The sequence below is a fragment of the Strix uralensis genome, chromosome 7, assembly GCF_047716275.1.
Source record: "Strix uralensis isolate ZFMK-TIS-50842 chromosome 7, bStrUra1, whole genome shotgun sequence".
Taxonomy (NCBI): Eukaryota; Metazoa; Chordata; class Aves; order Strigiformes; family Strigidae; genus Strix; species Strix uralensis.
The window spans coordinates 25,120,175-25,142,643 of NC_133978.1; the positions used below are offsets into that span (position 1 = coordinate 25,120,175).

At 34.6% G+C, this 22,469-nt stretch overlaps 1 protein-coding gene and 1 long non-coding RNA gene across 11 annotated transcripts in view; one reads left to right on the plus strand and one right to left on the minus strand.

Annotated features, from left to right (window-relative positions):
* CPEB3 (cytoplasmic polyadenylation element binding protein 3) overlaps window positions 1–22,072 on the plus strand; it is a 99,631-nt gene extending 77,559 nt beyond the window's left edge. For all 10 annotated transcript variants that reach the window (XM_074874976.1, XM_074874977.1, XM_074874975.1 and 7 more), the window contains 4 exons: window positions 8,902–9,020; window positions 10,350–10,464; window positions 13,224–13,405; window positions 16,361–22,072. In XM_074874976.1, coding sequence (XP_074731077.1) covers window positions 8,902–9,020; window positions 10,350–10,464; window positions 13,224–13,405; window positions 16,361–16,588 — 644 coding nt within the window. In that variant the 3' untranslated portion in view covers window positions 16,589–22,072. The remainder of the gene's footprint in view (window positions 1–8,901; window positions 9,021–10,349; window positions 10,465–13,223; window positions 13,406–16,360) is intronic.
* The window catches only part of LOC141945979 (uncharacterized), an 80,624-nt gene that overhangs the window by 39,494 nt on the left and 18,661 nt on the right, over window positions 1–22,469 (minus strand). The gene's annotated exons all lie outside the window — the stretch shown is intronic.

Genomic DNA, 22,469 nt, shown 5'->3' on the forward strand with positions numbered 1-22,469 from the left:
TCGTTTCTATATAGTCAACAAAGGCAAGAAATTTGAGCACCTGGAACCTGAAAACAATCCACATGTGGGTGAACATTCAAACCAGTTATTAACCAGCAATGCACCACAGCAGCAATTGACAAATTGACTACTTGATTAAAAGAAAAGTCAAAGCCTATTACTAAAGCTCTGCATTGTCTTACGAAATGTCTTACAACTTCAGTTCCACTCAAGGCACAGTTCACTCACTGTGAAGTGCAGATTATCTGTCTGCTCACAGGAGAACTGGACTCATACAAAATCAGGAACAGTCTATGTAAATGACATTGGGCATCTTCTCTTTTTGATTGAAGTTCTTTACTTTGACAACAGTCCCAAGTGTTTTGTGTATCACAGCTCTCGTAAGTGCTGTTTCCTTTCTTCTTCAAAAATAAATTCTAAGAAAAACATATAATTTAAAATGAAAACCATTTATATTGTAAACCCCAATATAAAATTTTATTAATTAAACATAACTGACTTCAGCTAAAAAGTAGCATGGAGTTTTGGACTTTGCTTTCTTCCCCTGAAAATCTGTGTTGAATTTATTTTACCTCATGCTGACACTATGCATGAAATAGATGCTGAAATCAAGCAGATGATTTATATTAATCTAGAATTTTTCTATGTTAACGTTGCTTGGAATAGAATTGAAAATTGGCTTATTTGCAAAGAAGAGTAACAGGTTTTGTTCAAACTTGGAAGCTGATCTCTTTTCAGCCATCTGTTCAGACTAAAAGCAGTAGCAGCAGACCTGACTCCTCCAGATGATGACAATAAGCTGCTCTGCCCAAAGCAGTCACCATTTCATATTGCCCTTGAAAACCAAAATTCAAAATTTCAATTCTGAATTTAGTTACTTTTTTGATATTTATGAATGTAAATACATGTTTTTTCCTGCTGCTGACCCAGTAAACTTCACAAAGATAGCTCTTACCTCAAAATCTTTGTCTTTGTCATATGATTAATTCATGTGACTACTCTTATAACTACAATAAACCAAACTGTAAATTATAGACTTTCTTTTATGTTTTTATACCCTTTAATTCTGATTTATAGCTGCTATAGATCACGTTGCAGTCTGAAGTCTGAAGTTTTAAAATGACTGTGACCTTTGAAAGAGGAGACAACCCTATAAATTTGCTGTTGCAATGTTTTACACTAGTGTAAAAGTAAAATTCCAGATAAAAAGAGAGGCTTTAGTACACTTGTAGAATATTCTTTTAATTTTTAAAAAAAGGCATTTAAATGTTTTCAATACAGGTGGGTGGGTGTATTTTTACTACAGGACAAACTGAGATGGTGTATGTATACTGTTTTTTTTCCCCATAAGTGGGAAAAGTCTTGAAGTAGTGATGACTATCAAATCCTTTCTGTTTCTTGACATGTTTTGGAACTGAAAGGACTTTATTAATCCTTAGCTGTATATATCCACTACAGCACTATCGAAATGTTGTCCTTTCTAATCAGCACTGAAGTGCAGAGGAAACATTGGGGCACCTCTCCCATGTCCCAAAAATAATGCATGTCTTCATGGAGCAAGCAGACATTCTCTGGGTGGGTTGGTTGGGGTTTTTTCCATTTCAATTGAAGATATGGGGAAAAACTCTCAATAATATTTATGGCAACATAAGAGGTTTCTAATTTCTCTGTTATTTGTGATATGATAAGATATTAGTAGTAAGAGTTAAATGTTAGTTTCTACTCTTTTGGTAATCTCAGTGATGTGGACTATTTAATGGTAAAATTTGAATTATGAAGACATGCCATTTATTTTACAGAAGCTACTGATACAGAACCTCACTTTTCATTCAGCTCTTCCATATGGTCTGCTTGCTTGCTGACTTTTATTGATATGTATTCTGTCTTCCATTTAACTATGTACGCTTCATTTAATTGCTGTTTAGATTCAGGATGCAATTATTTTTCAGTGGAACTGAGGATATGCAGTACATACCTTTAATTAAAAACAAACAAAACTTCCCTCAAAACCTGTCTTTAATGTGGCATATCAGACTACTCAGACTTAGTCTGGTACTCCTGAAAAAGACATAAAAATGCATAGGAGTCTTGCTGTAAGATGCTAACTGTTCATGTTTCTTTGTACACCTTTTGTTTTTTAGAGAAAGGAATCAGCTGACAGGGTTATACACTGCCATTTAAAATTAGCCTGACTAAAAGAAATTCATCTTTGCAGCCCTGACTAATACATAATTTCACTCTTCTGCAGTAGCTAAGTCAGATTACAGCCCTTTCTATTTTGAGGTTTCTTAAGTATTTAAAGCCTTTGATGTTTTTTGAAAAAAAAAAAAAATCATGTCACTGCAATGTTTAAAAGAGAGTCTGGATTTTTTTTTAACACCTTGGATTTTTATTTTTCAAAAAAGTTTCATTTTTAATAGTAATTTAATCTTTGGGTTTAGAAGTGTGTTTTATTCATGTTGAAAGCATCTTCTAATAAGATTACTAAGGGTGACTTTGAGCAATGACCCTTTGTCATCACATTAACTGACTTAGAAATTTGCTTCACACAGTTTCCACACATTCCTTTGCTGTGGGTTTTTAGAACAAATTTATTCTAAAAGTTCTAGTCAATACAACCATAACTCAATTTAAAACTATTTTTAAAAATACAGAAAAAATAAAAGAAGAAAGTGCTATTTATGTTTCATGGAGAAATTAAGTCTATTTAAATATACTTTTTTGAGGTAGCCATCTCAACCATCTAAAAATAAACTCAAAGACATGACACTAGAACATTAATTTTCTTTGCCAGTTTAACTCCATCTTGTTTTTTACATAATAATATGAGGTAGATACATATACTGAAATATTTTATAAAAGATCTTAGGTGGATGGTAGATTTTATTGTAATCTTGGAACCTATAAAAACATCAGAAAAGACACTTTCTAAACTTTAAAAAGATAGAATGAAAGAAAATGCGCTTCAAAGGTTTTAACTTTTTTCAACTGTAAGTATTCCTTCCATTTTGCACATGAACTGAATACATGTGAATACCCAAAGATTATTCTGACTTGCTATACAGTATGTAAAAAGAAGATAAAGTCCTTCTCTTCATTGTCTTAGTTCTGCCACGCAACATCAGTGTTATAAAACTGAAAACGGATGACCATCAGAATAGGATTTCTATATCTGATTTTGTAAGTGGGCTGAATTTTGGGAATTATGGATTTGAGGTCAGTTACACAGGAAATCAATAGATGATATGCAGACCTCTGACATGGATATTCAAATACTGTTTGACCTTATATATAATTCTTCATTACCCTTTTTTTCTTTATTTGAAAAGTAGCTCTGATTCTAAGAGCCAGAAATAGGTTAATCTTTCCCTACTGGGATATAACATTTGAATGCCAAAATGCTGGCTTTGTACCAGAAGACACAGCTCATGGTTGATGTTCTCAAATACAGAATTTATGAAGTACTTTTAGTATTCACAAATTGAGCATAAAATGGTAAATTTCAGTTAATATAAAGAGATGGAACTAATTCACAAATAACTGAAAATTCTAAGAAAAACTTCTGATTGAATTCAATTCACTCTGGACTTCATTAAGTGAGGTCTGCGCAGCTACTCCATTAGCACCTTCCTGAAATATTCCCAAATCACTAAGTAGAGACTGTTCAGACAACCTTAGCACTTGTAACATTAGTGATTAATCCCTTAAACTGAGAGGAATGTAAAAATTCTAGTATACCAAACTTCTTTCCTACGTTCCCCCATGGGTTACAAAACACAGTCAATGATTACACTTCACCAAACTTTGTGCCTAATGATGGAGCTGTATAAGGAAGGTGTTATGTTACCAGGTTTAGAAGAATAAAAGAAAGCTTTTTTTTTTTAATATAATATATTTTATTCATGGATGCTCTGAAACACAGTCACTATTTTCCTGGTGAGCCATGAAAGGCATCTGTAACTCTTGAGAAATATTGTGGTCTAGACAAGAAGGATAAATTCTACCAGCTATGGCTTGCCAAGTTGAATGGTGTCTACAAGGCCCATAAATTTATTTTTTTCCCTTGCCTGATAGACTTAATGCACATTCTGCCCTAATAAAGGTTCACGACTAGTTCTTTTTAGTTTAATTACATTGAGAAAGGATGGGCAGAACACATGCATGATGCACTTCTAGCTAAAACTCCAATATGATTTCCTGTAATTTGTACCAACTTGCCAATTTTTAACATAAAAGTATGAATATCAAGATTCTGCTATTATAAGAAAAGCACCTTAATAAGCTTTCCTTCTAGCATGCTCTTTTGAAAAGATCACTGAACCCTTATTATGCTTTCAGTAATACAGAAAGGTTCCCATCATTAAAGACAGTATGCCGATGTTGGTATTAGTTGCAATAGAGTTTTTTTTTCAGACTGTCTAGGCTGGCAAAAATGCGTTTTGCAGACTATAGCAACTTTATATGGTAATTCCAATTGTATCTTGCGTTTCAAGTGACAACCTTGTTTCAAGCTTGTGGGACACAGCATATATGCCAGATTTTCCAGTTTGTTCTCAGCAAGGTTAAGTAAATTAGACCAACTGGACTAAATTACACTTTTATATGGAAATTGTGTCACTGTTTAGATGTCAGAATGGGACATGTACAAAGGAGCTTAGTTCTTGTACTGGTTTCCATAAAATAATGAATCATTGAGCTTAAGGCTGAGGAGCTCCTAGACTGTGCTTCAGAATCTAGGAAAATTAATCTCCTCATCTCCTGTCTGTTGTACCACTTCAAAAGTTGTGGTGATTTTTCTTACAGCAAATACGTTGTTGCCTTTTTCCAGTGAATTGCGAAGTGCAATGTTTCTTGTCAGCACTACAGTGATGTGTTGTACCAACAGCTGAGAAGGAGCTGGATTGTTTCTGCTCTGCCAAGAAGCCAGTAGCTGTGTATATAGAATATTCAGCTGTTGTCAGGTACCTTGCTATTTTCTGGGGCTTCAAATATCTCGCCTTGGATATATTTGTGGAATCCGAGTCAGGAGCAGTCCCTTGAGCCCTCAAACCTTTAGAACATCTGGTCAGGTAAGAAAGGATCATCTCTGAAGTCTGTCTGCAACATGCTACCACAGCATGCTACCAAGGTTCTGCTGTAGAGGATTAAAATTTTGAAATTCATCATACGTCTTACTTCTTGGAAAAAAACCCATATGCTTTAAGTCACATGATACCCGTGATGCACAGAGAGCAGAATGTGCTGAAGCACACGATGCTGAGGAATTTGAAGCAACTTTCAGCATCTTCTAAAGAATTCAAGTTGTTTGGATTAATACATTTTATACGTTTTTGTTTTGGAAACTGATCATCTTATTAATTCTACCTCACCTGCTGTCTTTAAACATTAATTAAGTATCTTTTAAACCTAGATGCCCCTATAATGGACCGTTCTGAACGTTAGAAGTCAACTGGCCATGCAGTAGTAAAGCTTTTTGAGGATTAGGCTCATCTCTCATTGTGTGTAGTAGAAATAGGAATAGAAATACGTGGTAGAACAGCATATAATGCCCACAGTAGACATTTTTGAGACTCTCTTCATGAAGGAATACTCTTAGAGTTTTATAAAGTTATAGCCAAACTTCACATTTTAACACAGCTGACTGAAAAAGAAAATTAATCACTGTTAATTTACAGATCGGTGTGCTGTTTTTTCTTTAAATTGTGGCTGAATTTATTAAAAATGGTGTTTTCTTCCTGTGCAAAAAAGTTATTTCATTATTAAATTGCTTCTAGCGTGAGGTGATTCTTTATGCAGTGTCAATTTTGGCATGTATGTTTTCCAATTTCATTTTTTATACTGGACTCTGAGTTCAGAGTGCATTACCTGCTATAGAGTTCCAATCAAATGAATTGCATCCATGGAAGCACATATTTGCTTGTAGGAACAAGCAAATGCAGCTCTTAACAGTGGTACTGTGACAAGGGTAAGTCTTCAGCAATAGCGATGCCTAGCATTTCCCACTGCTCATGGGAAGGAGTTGCATCTTTCTGAATTTAAGTTTTTTGGATCCCTATGCCCTTCTAGAAAATTAGTAAGAATACCTTTAACTTGTCCATATCAGCTTCTACATGATCCTTATATTATCTGAACTTCTGTTATTTAGTTATTTTTCATTTCAGTGTTATCTTTGTTAATCTTGAGTATCAAAAGTCCTTGAATAATTGGAATAGAGGTGCAGTCACCACATGTTGAAGTAATGCTGGACATCATGTCATGCTAGTCCAGCCTGCTTGCTTGTCTAGATTAACAGAAGACTGCTACTGTAAACTGCTTACCTGTCTGTCTTCAGAGGGCCCATACAGACTCCATAGCAGGCAGGAGAATGTGTCAGAGGTCTACAGAAATGAGGGCGTGTTAACTTACTAAACTTCTTGGCAGGCACTAGCCCCAGGTTAGAAAACGGAATTTTTACTAACTTGGATTGCTCTTGTAATCTACTAGCCAGAGAAAATCTTTTGGTTAATTTTGACTGGTTTGGGAGATTGTGATCATACCATTTACTGTACCCCTAAATAGCTGTCAACTCCAACTACCACAGATGTAACCCAGAAAAACCTGAAAAAGCTTCATAGAAGAAAGAAGCATCCCAAGCTGTTGCCCAGAATTTTGCTAAGTAATTAAGCCACAATAAACATTTCCAAGTTTCATTTTGTCTTTATGCTAAAGAAATTTCCAATATTTTTCTGGTTTAAAAGTCTGAAATAGACAAAATCCTATTTTTTAGAGTTCAACTCTTATGGTTTGGTCAGAAGATAAATCTTCAATGTTTAAATCTATTTAAAGATATTGTAAGCTATTCTTTTAAAGTATGCCTAAATGTACATGTATCCTTATTTGGATTTCATAGTAGTGGAATGATCTGCACTGCATCTTCCTTGACTTTGTCTCACAAGGCATTTAAATAAAGTATGAGGCAAGGATTGGGCTGAACCATAAAGTGTGATCAGTTGGCTCTGGAGATAAAGTTGCCATGGTAGTCTTTTCCAAGTATCTAGTATTCTGACTGGGGCATTTTATAAGGCTGAAAGAAATCCTAAACTAAAGACACTTTAATTTGTATAAAGTTTTTGCTGAGCTTATTGAATATAATCAGAAGGGATGGTATGGAGTGAGGAAGGTATAATAAGTGCATGAATGGAAAATAAAATGAAGCTAAAAGTGGTAGTGATTGCAAACAAATTATTTTTGTACTCAATGTAATTAGTTTTGTAAAGTCTAAAGCTAAAATGTTCAAGTATGTTTATGTCTTTAGGGGACTGTTTTAAGAGAATTACATCAGCTAGAGAGGAAACCGATGTTTTTACTCAAGAAGTATTTCACTTTTTATTGGGACTGGTATCTTTAATCTACTCCAACCCTAGGTATGCAAGTTCCTTGTTTGCTAGCAAGAGTGATATCAAACTGTTTTGCTTTCTTGGGCAAGTCAGCCTTTCTAGCTGTGTTCTGGGCTATACTATGTTGTTAATGCAAACGTTTTTTTTGCCTCTGAAAACAAACAACTGCATAGAATTTAATATTCTTTGAGAAGTCACACAGGACTAGAGATAGTAGTAAGTAGTAATCTGGTAGATAACTCTACAGAGGAAAACACTTTTTCAGTGTCTATATTAATTTTTTGTATAAATCAGAGTTGTGTGGTATTTATCTAAAAAGGACAGGCCAAATGCCACTCACTCAATGCTCAGTGTAAAATCAGGGTAAGTCACTACTACATTAATACCAAATAGACTGTGTAAAGCTATATCAAAGGTTGTCATAGTTTAAATATGTGCATCATCATGTAGGCGCTTAGTTTGTATCAAGAGCCTTAGGCAGAGAAAGTCTAGCAGTCCCTGCTTAAACTCCAGCTGCCTCTAATTGCTGCAGATTTTCTGAAAAGGGGTAGCCTGTAAGACCCACAAGTGCCAAATTATAAAGGTCAAAGCCAACATGTTCATGTTCAGTGAGAAAACTGAGCTGTACTGATTATGGAGCAAGAGAGTAATGTATGCTCGATAGAAAATCCTTTTAACCGGGCAGCTGTATTCAAGTGTAGCAGCCAGTCTTCAGACGGCTTTGCTTAGTGTAGAGTGTGCTGTATTAGTTTCACTTCTGAGGTAGCAAAAACATAGACTGCTTAGGTCAAATCTTCATTCAAATTTAACAACATTAAGTAAAACTGAAGAAAGCTTTCTTGCCAGCTGCATTGAGAAGAGCACTGAATGCCACACACATAGTTTTACTGGCTAATTTAAAGTCCTAAAACTCTGAATCACTTGAAGCAATTTTTATTCAACTTTCTTCTTTCTTTTGAACTACTTTATTTAAATATAAATAACAACAGCGGGTCTTTGACTCATAGCAAAACACAATGCATGCCATTCTTTTTCGCTCGTGCTTATTGTTTTAGGTGAGCATTTTTTCCATAGTTAAGTATGTGATCATAGAAGTCTATTTATATGTTTACCTGTCCACTTTTTTGACCCTTTCTTCTAATATTTATTTATTGTGTATAGTAGCCAGAAACTTGATGCCTCCATTGTAAGATGATAATCACTGATACCAGCAGATACCACTGATAAATAGCTCAGATGCAGTTACTGGATAATAAGAACCTCTTATTCACCAGCCTATATTCTCACTGCACAAAATCATTAATTAATCAAATAAATATACTCATATGCAGCAAATGCTCTTGTCTCCATTCTGAAATCAATACTGTATGAGGGTATGATCTATTTGGTGAATTTAATTTATGAAAACAAACTAACAGCCTTATTTGTAATTTGTATATCTTCTTGGGTTTGTTTTCTTTATTTTAAAAAATGCTTTATAAATTAATCTGTTCTCTTTTTTTTTTGTGCCTTTATTCTTTCCAAGGTTATGCCTTTCTGCTGTTCCAGGAAGAAAGCTCTGTACAAGCTCTGATAGATGCCTGTCTGGAAGAAGATGGGAAACTTTACCTGTGTGTGTCAAGTCCCACAATCAAGGATAAACCAGTAAGTAGCTTATGCCATGACACTTATGCTGGTTGCTAACTCATTTGCTGTTAGTCTTTTCAATTAATAAATAAATAAACAAATACTTACAGTTAATTGACTTGTCCATTTCCTGTTGCTGTCCTTGTTGTTACATTGAATTAACTTTCAACATAACATGGTTTTGACATTTGGCTTGTTTCTAATACATACCATGTTCAATTAACTTTTATATTTGGTACTTCTGGTATCTCACAGGAATATGCATCCTTTTACAATGTTAGCTGTAAAACAATCGGATTATAATTTTTTGCTCTATATTATTTGAATGAAAAGAAAGCCTTACGCAATGATTTGAAGAAATTTAACACAACACACCACCACACACCCCCCCAGTTAAAATCCAGATACCTTCAAATATCCCCTGTACTTCCTTAGGTTTCTTAATTATTATTTCTTCTGCAAGCAATAGCTAATTAATTTATAATTTAGGTCTCATTTACCTTATATAAACTGCAGGGTAAAGACAAGTAACGCAGACAGCTATAGCAGAATGGAAGACATATGGTAACCTGTTTCTATTGTTCACATCTCTAACATTCTTTAATGATAATCTTTTTTGTGGCTATGGATACATACAGATTAGATGAAAACTACAGACAAATACGATTAGATAAAAAATGTGCTGCCTTTTAAAAACACTTTAAAAAGTTTGCACAGATAAATGAACAAACCAAATATTACAGCACAGTGAGTGTGTCTACATGATTTCTAGGGTCAAAAAAAATAGATGGATGAACAGCTTTATTCAAATAACTTCTGAGCAAGTTTTTTTCCTGTGTAATCCAAAGATTTCTTATCAACTGTGTTGCTTGCTACTTAACAGAAGTGAGCATTCACACATTATAAAAACTCCTTTTGTATCCAAGCACAGAAATTAATTTTATCTTTATTCCTATCAGTGCTTTAAAAGTTATGGATCACTGTATATGATTTCAGGAAAGCCAGAAGCCCAAACTGCAACTGTAATTGCACATACGTGGTAAAACGTTCCAAAAGTCCTTTCACAGATTTCTTATTATAATGGCGATTAGGGGCAGAGAATTAATGAGGTAGGAGTTTGCTATGATGAAATTTAACTCAAGCCTGGCCTCTAGAGGTGATAAATGAATTGACCACCCTTCTGTCAAACCGATAAGCTATGTTCTCAAACTTTTTTGGTGCTTATACCACCGATTTACTGCTTTTTCGAAGTTAAAATTATATTTTAAATATAGAAAGACTTGGCAGTTGTTTCTTAATTTTAATTGAGTTGTCAATTTCCTCTGCTAAAATCAATTCTTAATACAGGTGCAAATTAGACCTTGGAACCTAAGTGACAGTGATTTTGTGATGGATGGGTCTCAGCCTTTGGATCCAAGAAAAACTATCTTTGTTGGAGGAGTTCCACGGCCCCTCCGAGCTGGTGAGTAGAAGGAAAATGTAGGGCATGTAGAAGGGGGTTCCAGATTAAGCAAAAAAGATGAGAAAAGATATATAGTATATGTAAAAGAGCAGAAAATATATCCTGTCTTTTCCAAAGATTGTAGCTCACTAGGTCCATGAGTGTCTTCCTGTCTACAGAATACAAACTGTGAACATTGTGTATCTTTTACATAGGTTACTAATTAGGATTTTCAGTAGAAACAGTTTTCCCCAAGTTTGCATAATATCCTAGAACTTGGCTGACTTTTCATAATGTATACCATCTTAACCCTAACCCTGATTTGTTTGCTGAGAGGCAGACAAGTTCCCCTTTCCTTTGACTAGAAGACAACTTTCTCCCAGCCCCTTTCCAATCCAATTCCAACTGCAGCTCTACGATTTCTCTTTCCCTTTTTCTCAGCCCTAACCCTAATTTTCCCATGGAGCTATAGACAAGGCCTCTCAGCCCTTGTCCCGAAGAAAAATTTCTCCCAGCCCAGGTCTCTTGGTGGCCCCACTCTGTGCTGAAGACCACTTTCCAGACCCACTCCTAATGTAGCTCTTTTTCTCAGTCTTTTTTTCTTCACCCTTAACTCCTTTTCTTCACTTTTATTTGCAAAGCCATAGGCAAGACTCCCTAGCCAGAGGAAAGATTTATCCTAGTCCAGATCTCCTGGCAGCCCCCACTTTGTTTTGAAGGCCCCCTTTCTGCACCAGTCCCAACTGTAGCTCGACACTTTTCTTTGTCACAAAGCAAGTTGAAACATTACTCTTAACAAGGTCTTCTGGCAGCCCTGGTTTCTATTTAGTAGTCTCTGTCCATCCTCACTCCAAATCAGCTGCGTGGTTTCTCTTTTTCATCCTCTCAACCCTAATCCTAACTTTCCAGGGCTGTAGTAGACAAGGCCCCTCAGACATTGTCTGGAAGAAAGACTTCTGGATCAGGTTTCCCGGTAGCCCTCACTTTCCTTTCGCAGCCACTTTCCACCCCACTAGAACTTCAGCTCCTCGCTTTATCTTTCTCCTAACCCTAATTCTTTTGGGAAGCTGTACGCAAGGTCCCCCAGCCATTGCTGACAGTAAGATTTCTCCCAGCCCAGGTTTCTTGGCAGCCTTCACTTTCCTCACCATCTTAAAATAAGGCATAATTGTAAGAAGGTAATTATGTAAATAATAACAATTAAACATTACCTCATTTCTAAGTATAGCCTTTATAAAACTGTGTGTCATTTGGCCTGCCATAGATTACATTTGAAATGCATTACATTTGAAAACTGTTGCCTTTAAATAGTTAACTTCTCCAAAGGAGACAAATAGTTTCCAGTTTTTCTTGTTTGCAACTTTAAAGATCTGATACGGAAGTTTTTCGTAAGATGTCTGAACACTGCATGGTTTCCTTGCCCTGGAATCCTATGTATTCTTTGTCTATTGGCAAGAGTAATTTACTGGAACTACTACTGTAAATGTTTTTAAGCATTCCTGATGTTTATTCCATACTGTCACTTTCTGAGATAATTACAGAAATCATTAGAAAGCAGAAGAATCTACAAGTCACTACATTATGCTGATAGTTTTCCCTTACTGTTTGGAGCAAGAGTATTATCTGGTTTGGTAGAATGAGTCAGACGTTTGTTTGCTCATTGCTGATGGACAAATTAGCATATGGTCTTCCCTGAATGTGACACACGTGTTTATACAAACACATATACATACTCAATTTAAAAATTGTCTCTATATATAATTAACTAGTGAGAATTTTCTGAGAACTACAAGGACTTGAGTATTTAGTATACCTTTTTCTTTTTATCTTGGATAGCTAAATTTTAACTTGCTACTGAAAGTGTTTTCACACATTACCATAAAAAATGGCTGACTTGGCAGGGCCAGTACAGGTCCCAGTATCTTGCTTTGTGAGGGTCTGTCCCTCATCCACCTGACAAATTTGTTTGCCTATCAACTTTTACACAGAACTTGGCTTGGTGACCACACATCTCTGCACAGTTTACATGCCTCTTTTCCACTTCCTTCAGCCTCTTTTCCACTTCCTTCAGTACTTTCCCTTAAGTTTCCTCCTGTATGATTCCTCAGCCATGCATTCAGTCTGTCTTATTTTATGAATGATATTTATAACTTCTTTAGAGTTATTCTTAGTGTCAGAAAAAGCAACAAACCATTTTAAAAGATCCACCATCAAGTTAATGTTCTACAAAAATACTGTTAAGTTGCATCCAAAATGTAGGCTTCTTTTAAGTGTAATAACCCCTGATGTTTCACAAAATTTTGTTTCAAACACTTTCTTAATGTCTTTTCAACCTTAGTATGTACTTGATGCAAAATATCAGATTCTAAATATAGGAATATCTTTAAGTGTTCTTATATGTAAACTAGCACTAACAAGCCTGGCTGGACCTTGTGGACATCCTGAATACCTAATCCCAAATACCACAGTTTTCATTTACAATATGATAAATTCTAAAACAGTTGACCTGGTACCTACTTTAACAATGTAACTCTGCATTTTTTTCACACTTCAGTCACACCAAGTTTCTTTCTACAGATTCTGGGTTTTGCCTTTATATATTTTTACTATAATTCATGTAGGGTTGATTCAATCTGTTAAAACCAACACTTGGGTTTGCTATTTTAGACTTTGGAAGTCAAGTATGCTAAGGCAAACAGCGCTGTTTTTAATGCCACAAACCAAATGCAACACTATTATTTCTGTTAAATCTATAATATTTAACAATTGACTTTTTGCAGTTGAATTGGCAATGATTATGGACCGATTATATGGAGGTGTCTGCTATGCTGGCATTGATACAGACCCAGAGTTGAAGTATCCGAAAGGTGCTGGCAGAGTGGCTTTCTCCAATCAGCAAAGCTATATTGCTGCTATCAGTGCTCGCTTTGTCCAGCTCCAACATAATGACATTGATAAACGGGTAAGTAAAATGACATGGAACAGAACGGTTGTTACTCACAAAATGTACAAAAATGAAAAACATCTTTATATTAATATTGTGTTGGAGAACACTGTAACCTCTGTTCTTCAGATGACATTTGTTAATTGTTTAAAAGCTTATTTAAGCAGCTGAAGCAGAGTGAAAAAATGTATCTTAAACATCTTAACTGTTTAGCACTAAAACCAGAAAATAGTTGCTTGTAAGCTCGTTTGTTCTTGGTTTTGTTTTGAATTCTGAAGGTCAAACACTGTAGAATTTCCCAGCTTCTTTCTCTTCCTTTAGATATTTGCTTATTGTGCATCAACAGCTTTTAGTTAGTGGCTATTTATATAGTTTCTGGCATTTCTGCCATTATTAGGCAACATTTTCTTTCAGTAATGTGCATCTAGACTTGAGGTTCCTAAAACGCAGGTTTATCATAAGTATCATAGGTAATGCTGACCTGCAAGGTCTTGAGAATTATTTAACTAAAACCAAACGCCAATAGATGTTTGATAGGCAAAAGGGGGGGAAATGAGATGGTTTTGTTTAGTCCCTATGAAATCCTGGTTTCTAAAGGGTTTTTCAAGTATAGAGTGAAGTTAAGGTATTTACTGAAATCGGACTTGAAGACATTAAAAGAAAACATTACTTAATTTCCAAGATATCTTTTTTCCTTTAGACCTTCTGTCTTCATCTCTTGCTTTCATGTACAAACAACACCTATGTTTGAGGACTCAGCATTTAGAATTATTCAAAAGAACATACAGCATGCACTGCTGCTATGTATTTTTACAGTAGGGATAGCTTGTTTTCCACTTAATCTAATATAAATTGTTTCTTAAGAAGTCAGCTTGACAGGTATTGGGTGTGTCTATTATGTGCAGTATACATATAAAAACACACAGTTGCAAAGTCCAAGCTATTTTTACTTTCTCTTTAAAAATCTGAACTGAACTTTTTGTCAGATTAGATGAGGTCATGGAATTATAAATCCTCAAACTATTTTTCTACGATGCTACAATACCTCACGATTTTAACTAAGACAAGGCCATTCCTAAATACTTCTTGTCCATTGAATTCTGAAAAATTTTACAGAGAGACTAAGAAGATTAATTTTGGAATCTTAATTACAATGTTGAACCCTTTGAGATTTCTATACCGGTCATGCTTAAAAACTTGGTTTTCTTCCTAAGCTTTAATATAGAGGCACAAATTATGATAGCTGGGAGTTTGTTCCATCAATCAGTACTTTTCCCAGTTGTTGATTGATAATTTAAGTTTACTTAATTATCTTTTATCTGTTTTTAAAATAGGTTTATCTGCAGGTTTGTATCAGTCCTTAAATACTAGGTTTTAAATCTAATAGATTGACAACCCTGAATTGTGCAGCGTACATTTTTAAAATCATTCCACTAGTAACCGAAACAAGAAAATGAGTGAGAGAAAAATCTATTTCAGACGTTCACAATTCATGCTTTGGAAATGTGAGTAGGTGGGGATCTGGAGAAGTGCTGGACATAGGACCTGCTTTCTTCCAATTTCATTTGAGATGGTGCTCTTTTATTTTACATGATACTTCTAATTTTAGTGGTAGGGCATCTGATATGCAAAATGGCAGTTATTCAGACTTGTTCCATGCAATACTAGTAGCACAGTATAATTTATGAAAAAATAAATTGGCAGTTCTAGCTGTTCCACAGGCAAGAAATATAATTCACTACATAAGCTTTACTTCAGATGAGTAACATTTGTTGAAATGTGATCAGGATAAGCAGAAGTAAAATTCAGCATAAAGCTTTTTGGTATAATATGTTTCTTGTTTTTCAACTTAATTTCTCATTCTGTGTTTCTTTAATACTGTATGTATTTAAGTGCAGTTACTGGAGTCAATTTTTCCTTGCAATATACAAATTTTGCCAGACTATCACTTGTGTAGTTACAGGAAAATTATTTATAATAAAAGTATGCATATTTCAAATTTTTCTCTCTCTCTTTTAATGTTGTTGACTGTATTTAAACCACTTCATAAATAGCATCACAGAGCCATAAGAATTACACATGCATAAACTAATGATTTTCCCAGAATGAATAAACACTCAATTTAAATGTGTAGGCTTGATTCTTAGGAACAGACACACAGGAGAGAACTCGCATGTTGTCAATTTCTGTAATAGTATTATTGTAAGTGCCTACTCATGCATCAAAATACTGTGGTGTTTGGCACAAGTGCTTTAAAAACAATAAGAATTCCAGTCCTAAGATGTTTTTACAACTGAGTGTAGGACAAAACTCAGCAGCTCTCCAGCCTGTTTGTAATTGGTGGCAAGGCCATAGCTGGAACCACTATGAAATCTTACTATGTTTCTAGAGCTAAAAATCTTTAGATAGTGATTTTTGCCAGCATAAGGCAGAGTATTTAATACAAGTGCATTTAATCTTGTTTAATTTGAATCTTCTCTTCATTTATTAGTCTGGTCCTGAATATTGGAGTTCTCAAAAAACAAAGAACAAAAAAAAAAACCTGGAAAAAAAACCCTCTGAAACTCACCAGACCTCTGAAGTTTAGAAATATAATTTTGTTCTTTATCATTTTTCTTCCTAAATGCTGCTCTCACGCCCTGCCCCCGTAACAACTGTATTCACTTTCTTCGAGGTTTCTTAGACAGCAGCCTCGGAGATGCTATTTTTACTGTACTTCCATCTTAGTACTTTCACATACCTAACTTTTCCAAGAAATGTTGGATAGTTACCAAAGCAAACCCTTCTTTCTTGAGATTTTCTGACAAGTAAAGTGGTTGGTATGAAAATTTAACTACCAACCTCTTTGGGTTAATCCAGCATCAGTTGAAAACCTTCAGTAGAGTCAAAAGAACTCAAATATTGTTCCTTCTGTTCATACTTAGCAAAAACTATGTCATCTTCTTACAGTTATTTTTCTTCTTCTTGGTGCAGGTGGAAGTGAAGCCATATGTGCTGGATGATCAGATGTGTGATGAATGCCAGGGCACTCGCTGTGGTGGAAAATTTGCTCCATTCTTTTGTGCCAATGTTACCTGTTTGCAGTATTACTGTGAATACTGCTGGGCAAGCATACACTCTCGTGCTGGGCGAGAGTTCCACAAACCACTGGTAAAGGAGGGAGGTGACCGGCCCCGCCACGTCCCATTCCGCTGGAGCTGAACCCCAGGCCTCACCCAGCAACAAGTACTGGAGTAGATAAAATCGAGTGAAAAGAGAGCGCTGCCTCAGGGCTTAGTGTTCTGGAAATCTGTGCATTCGTCCTCGACTTTAATGAAGATATGGGTCTTTTTATTACTATTATTATTATTTACAGTCACATTACTGAACTCAGTGTCCAGTATAATACAAACCGGCAGAGTGTAACTGTACTGATTTTGCACTTTGATTCACACAAACATCTGCTTGGTACCTTAATTTCCTACACAAGACTTGTCACTAGTGACATTATGTAGACTGCCATTCTCATCAGCCTTCACTGGGTTGATGTGTATGTGATGAAGATTTTTTTATTATAATTATAATTATTTTTATTTTTAAACTGGAGCATGCACTTATTTTCAGAAATTTAGACTTGCCCCTAGCAGATGACTTACCAAAGGTAATATTCACAAGTAGGTGGCAGATGTAGCAAAAACTTAAACAGATATTCAGCAATCATTAGTTTGGGTCATTTAGAGTAGTAATAACCCTTAAAGAAAATAAGCCTTTAGTTGCTCTCCATTTTGACTTGTAAGGATGATACCTCATAAGCTGGATCAGACTTTTTTCTTTTGTTTTGCTGAGGGTTTTTTTTGTTTGTTTTGTTTGTTGTTTTTGTTTGGGGTTTTTTTGTTAGGTCTTTTAGTGTTATGTAAATGTATGCTGCAATAGCTTTTGCTGCTATTAAAATGGTATTACTAATACCATAATACTCTATTCAGGCTAGGGTATCAATTAAAAAATGAATATGTGATTAAAATAGTGATGGCTGCTGAAAGGAGATCAGTATAGCATACAGAAAAGCTTCCAAGGAAGGTCAATATTTTTTGACTGCATGTTTACTTAATCAGGTTGCTGCATGCAATAAATTTTATATATGTCTAATATAAAACCTGCCCACAATGCACAAATTATGAATCTCCGTAGGCTACAAAATACTCAGTAACAAAAAAAAATTGATTACTGATTGGAGGAAGGCATGCCTCAGTAAATGTAATGCTTCTGAAATTAGGATCAGCCCATTACAGAATGACCTATATTACAACAAATATAAAAACTAGCTGTAGGATATTCTTAAAACAAATTTGTGGATGGTAGATGAAGTACTTTGCGGTGCTCTGTTATATATCGTGCAATTTATTTTATATAGTAAAGTGATTATGTCTAGTACTGTGATCAAACTTAACTGTTAAAGCCTCTGTATCCAACATTAACACATTTTTGACAGTTCATAACAGGTACATAAACAGAAATGAGCTCTTAGTTACAATCTCTGTCCTAATGCTTGCATCATTTATGTAGCTGCAGACCTTGTCCAGAAAACCAAAGAGCTCATGCTAGCGTACATACACTACCGATTAGATAGTCTGTCAAACTAATAAACTAGGCACATTTAAGAAAGTTAGGAAAAAAAGTGGTGCTAAAGAAATGTCTGCATACAAAAGTAACATGAGATGTCTGCTCTGTGGATGTGGCGTTATCTCTCTAATCCCTGGATGTATCCTGTGAAGCTTGAATACAATTAAGACCTGCTAACAGTGGACATTTTTTTAGCATGAACTATGGGGCTGCAGATAGCATATAAATATAAACACACTTGGTATACTAATGATTGTGAGAATGTGTACACTATTTTTTTTCTTTTTCCTCCTTTGTTTTTGCAGTTCTGGGGACAATCTGACTGGATATGACACCGCATAGTAGATTTAAATGTCCTGGGTTTTGTTTGTTGTGATGTCCTTGTTTGTGTCTAATTTAGTAAGTTGTTTTTCCCAACGTTTAGTTGCAAGTATTGGCTTTGAAAGGATTTTTTCTGTTTTTGGAAAAAAAAAAAGAAAAAATAGTTTTTTACTGGTTTAAAATGCTTATTATAATTATCCCTTTTGAAGTTACTTCTGGGCGTTTTTGTGATATTGCTTTTCCCAGCCCAGGTGTCTTTTCTGTTTTTTTTCATCTGTACAAGACATTTTGTTATGCACTACTTTTTGTATCTAGACAGTTTTCAACAGTCGGCTGATGATTTTTTTTAAAGAAAAAGGCATGCTTTCTGACTGACATGATCTTTTGCAATACCTCAATTTTGAAATATAGGAAAGAAAATGATATTTTCTAAGTAAGTTTATTCAGAAAAATATATATTAATTTAATTCTGCAAGAAAAATGATTTAACAGATGGGTAACTTTATTTTTTTCATGCTTATTTGAGTTTTTTTGAAAATGAAGAAGTTAGAGCTTTATAACTGTAATATTAAAGATCATAGCTAACCTACAGAAATCTACCTAATTATGTGAAAGAAGTAATCCTTTTTGAAGAAATACCCCTCTTTCATGTAGAAAAATACCCCCAGAGAGAAAGAGAGAGAGAGAGAGAGAAGCTGGAAAATGTACAATATAGCATAATGTTGGATTAAATCTAAAACAGAATCATCATTAAGAACAGGTGTAAACACAAACTCCATTTGGTGCTGAAAGTTGTGAATAGAAGGTGAAAAAATATTTTCCCTTAATTTGTATATTTATAATCAAGTGTGATTATGCACGACTGACCAGAATTGTGAGAGTTCTTCTGTTTGTATTTTTTTAAAGAGAACTTTTTTTAGTTTATTAAATTATGACATGCTCCCTTTTGTTTTGTAAATGAATGTGCCCCTGAGTTGTTAATATGTTATATTAAAAGAGGGTCCTTCAAAAAAAGTTATTTTTTAAAATATGGAGTTCTGAACTGCAACTTGACTAAGAAGCCCCTGGGTACAACAGGTCCTATTGTGGCCTTTTCTGATGTGAGACTTGAACTAGTCGATTTTTTTGAAGGCTAACCTAACCTCGACTATTTGTTGTTATGTGCAATACTGTTTGTACTGTTTGTATAAAAAAAAAGAAAAATGAAAAGAAAAAAGGCATAAATCTTTATTGCAGATTTATTTTCATTGCAGACTTTAGACATTGTGATTCACTAAAATCATTTTTCTACTGTCAAATATGTACCTTTTCTTCATGCTGGTATTTTTTCAATAGTAATGTAGCCTTTGTACTGAGACAAATTTTCATTGTTATTTTTAGAAAGATTTTTTGCTAAGAAAAAAATTAAACATATTTACATATTTTTCATTTTTATTTCGTATTTTCTTTAAGGAGTGCTTTCTCAACCATTAATATAGTTGTTTCTGGGAGAGACTTTCATATCTGGTCAATGTCATTAATATTATTTTGTATTTTTACTTGGAATAAATTAATTTTATGATGCTAATTCTTTAAAAGTTTATTTTTTTCATTTTCAGTTATTTTTGAAGCTAAAATCTTTGTAATATTGTTACTAAAGTGTCTAGTTTTTTGAAATGCAAAGCTTTATGTATTAACTTGCTGATGTGGTTTACAATAGTGTGGCAATGATGAAAATGGTTGGTTATGTAAAGTGATTGGAAAATTGTAACAAAGAATTGGGCAATAAAATGACAGAATGAAGCAGAAAAAATGTGATATTTTGAAAAGCCTTTTCCTTTATCAAAATGATTTAGGGAGATAATAGGGATGTCACAGTACCAGTTCGCTGTCTAGATTTATACACCACCAGTGTTGATGAAATACTATTGCCGTTATAAGGAACTAAATCTATTGAAACAATGGGTTTTTGACCCTGCCCATTCAGCATAATGCTCCATTACTTTTCTCGTCATGAACTCAACAAACTCTCTTTTCAGTAGTCTTAGATTGAACCTCCTAAAGTATATATTCTTCATTGTATTTTGCCACCGTGTTATTTATTTAATTAAATTGACCCTTTCCTGCACAACTTCCTTCCTGCATATGTTTATCAGTGGCAGCATGGAGCAGACTGTAGGTACCCACATCATTTTCTAACGAAGTTACCACAGTGTTGGTGGCTGCCTAGTTAATGCAAAATAATGTATGTCCATTTCCTGGTAGCAATGCAGTAACCCATATTGCCACCATGTCTGAACATCTGTTCAGCTTCTTTGTCTTTCTCCGTTCTTCTCTGCCTCTCTTGTGTCTTTTGTCCTTTTTTTCTTTTGTATTGGCAATACCAAGTGCCAGTATCAAACACCTTTCACTTCACTGCCATTTACATCACCTTTGTTTCCCTATGCAGCCAGAAGAAACCCCTTCCTGAAGCCAGTGACTCTGTTCTGGCACCTGAAACAATCCAGACTAAAACTGGTGTTGCGTAAACAGGGCATGCAATGACTTTCTCTAGACAAAACAGTTACTTCAACAAGTTATTGATGACCTTTTAGACTAACTTACGCTAGAGTGTTAGAGTGGCTCATCTGTAACTTGCGGAAAGAAATGTGTCCAGAGTTGGTCTATTGTGTATCCTCTGTGTGTTCAGTTCTGTAAGTAATGTATAGACTAGATCAAATAGTGAAGTAAAATTTAGACTCAAATTAGGTACTACTGGTTGGAATGTACGCAAATTGCAAACAAAGGAGATTAAGGAATGAAGAGGGAATAAAAAAATTCCTGCTAAGTGGTACAAAGTTTATGCTTATATTTCTGCCTACATGCTTGTATTTTATAGCCTGCTAGCAAGGCATGGGCTAAAACAAATTGTATTGCAAACATGCAGTTAGCAAATAACTTTGCTGATTTCACTATCTGTTAGAGTAGTAAAAAAAGAAAAAAAAAAAAAAAGAAAAAAAAAAAGGCGCTTAACTGGGAAAAGCTCCCATGTTAATATTTCAGTATTGTGACATCTCTACTTGCAAGGTATGAGTGAAAGATTAGTCACAGATTTGTAGAAATGTCTCTTTTGTTTAATCTGGCTTGTATGTAGTTGCTTTTATGCTAGTTTGTATGATGTCAGCTAAACCCTTTTTCTTTTCCTTCCTTTCTTTCTTTTTTTTTAAACCAGACAAACTTCTTAATCTCTGCTGCTATAGTGTTCTATCATACCACAGAGTATTTTATATTCATGTTAGTGACTACTCTATACCCCAAATGGGTAGCTGGTCAGAAATCACACTGGTCACATAATTCTGACACACTCAAATTTACATGAGAAAAAAATTAGCAGTAAGTAGAAAACCAGGGTGCTAATAAGAGATAATTTTGGCTCCTTTTTTTTTTTTTTTTTTTTTTTTTTTCCTGGACGTAGTTCTGTTGGGGTATAAAGTATTAGATATTTGTAATTTTACTGTCAAAATAATGGACATAACTTTTAGAGCATTCACAGCTAAGATCTCTGTACTTGTTTTTCAACTAATTTTAAATGTACTGTATCTTTTATTACATGTTCTCTTAGATTGTTTTTGCTAGTAATTCTAACAAGGCTTCTTCCTTTTTGGCTTGGACTAATGCTTGTATGGAACTGCAGTACTGTGACTAAACATGGAGCTCAATGCTGCTATTGCTTACAACTGCTTAAACTTTGTAGTTTGGACTTTATTTTTTTCTGTAATAACTTATTAAATATAGTTGTATGAAGTACTGATATTTGTCATCCTTTGCACATGCTAAGGAAATCTTGGGATATGCATGATGGGAATGCAAACTAGCTACAGAACCCCCAAATTTTGTACTGGAAAGATGCTTACACTAGATGAGGTTAAGCAAATACACACCTTACAAGCACACAAACTATCTTTTCTAGTTATTTTATAATACAAGTATATGGTCCACTTATATTTTCTCTCTAAAATGGAAGGGCCACCCTTGATAATTATGTTAAGCTGAAGATAAATACAAAAATAAATACTATGGAAATATTTCTGAGAATGTAGTTTTCCCCACCAAATGCAGTTTCAAGAGCCTTGAAGAAAGGAACTGTTGAATTACTTTCTCTAAATTTAAGAAAAATTGCTGGCTAATTTATACTTTTTTATTA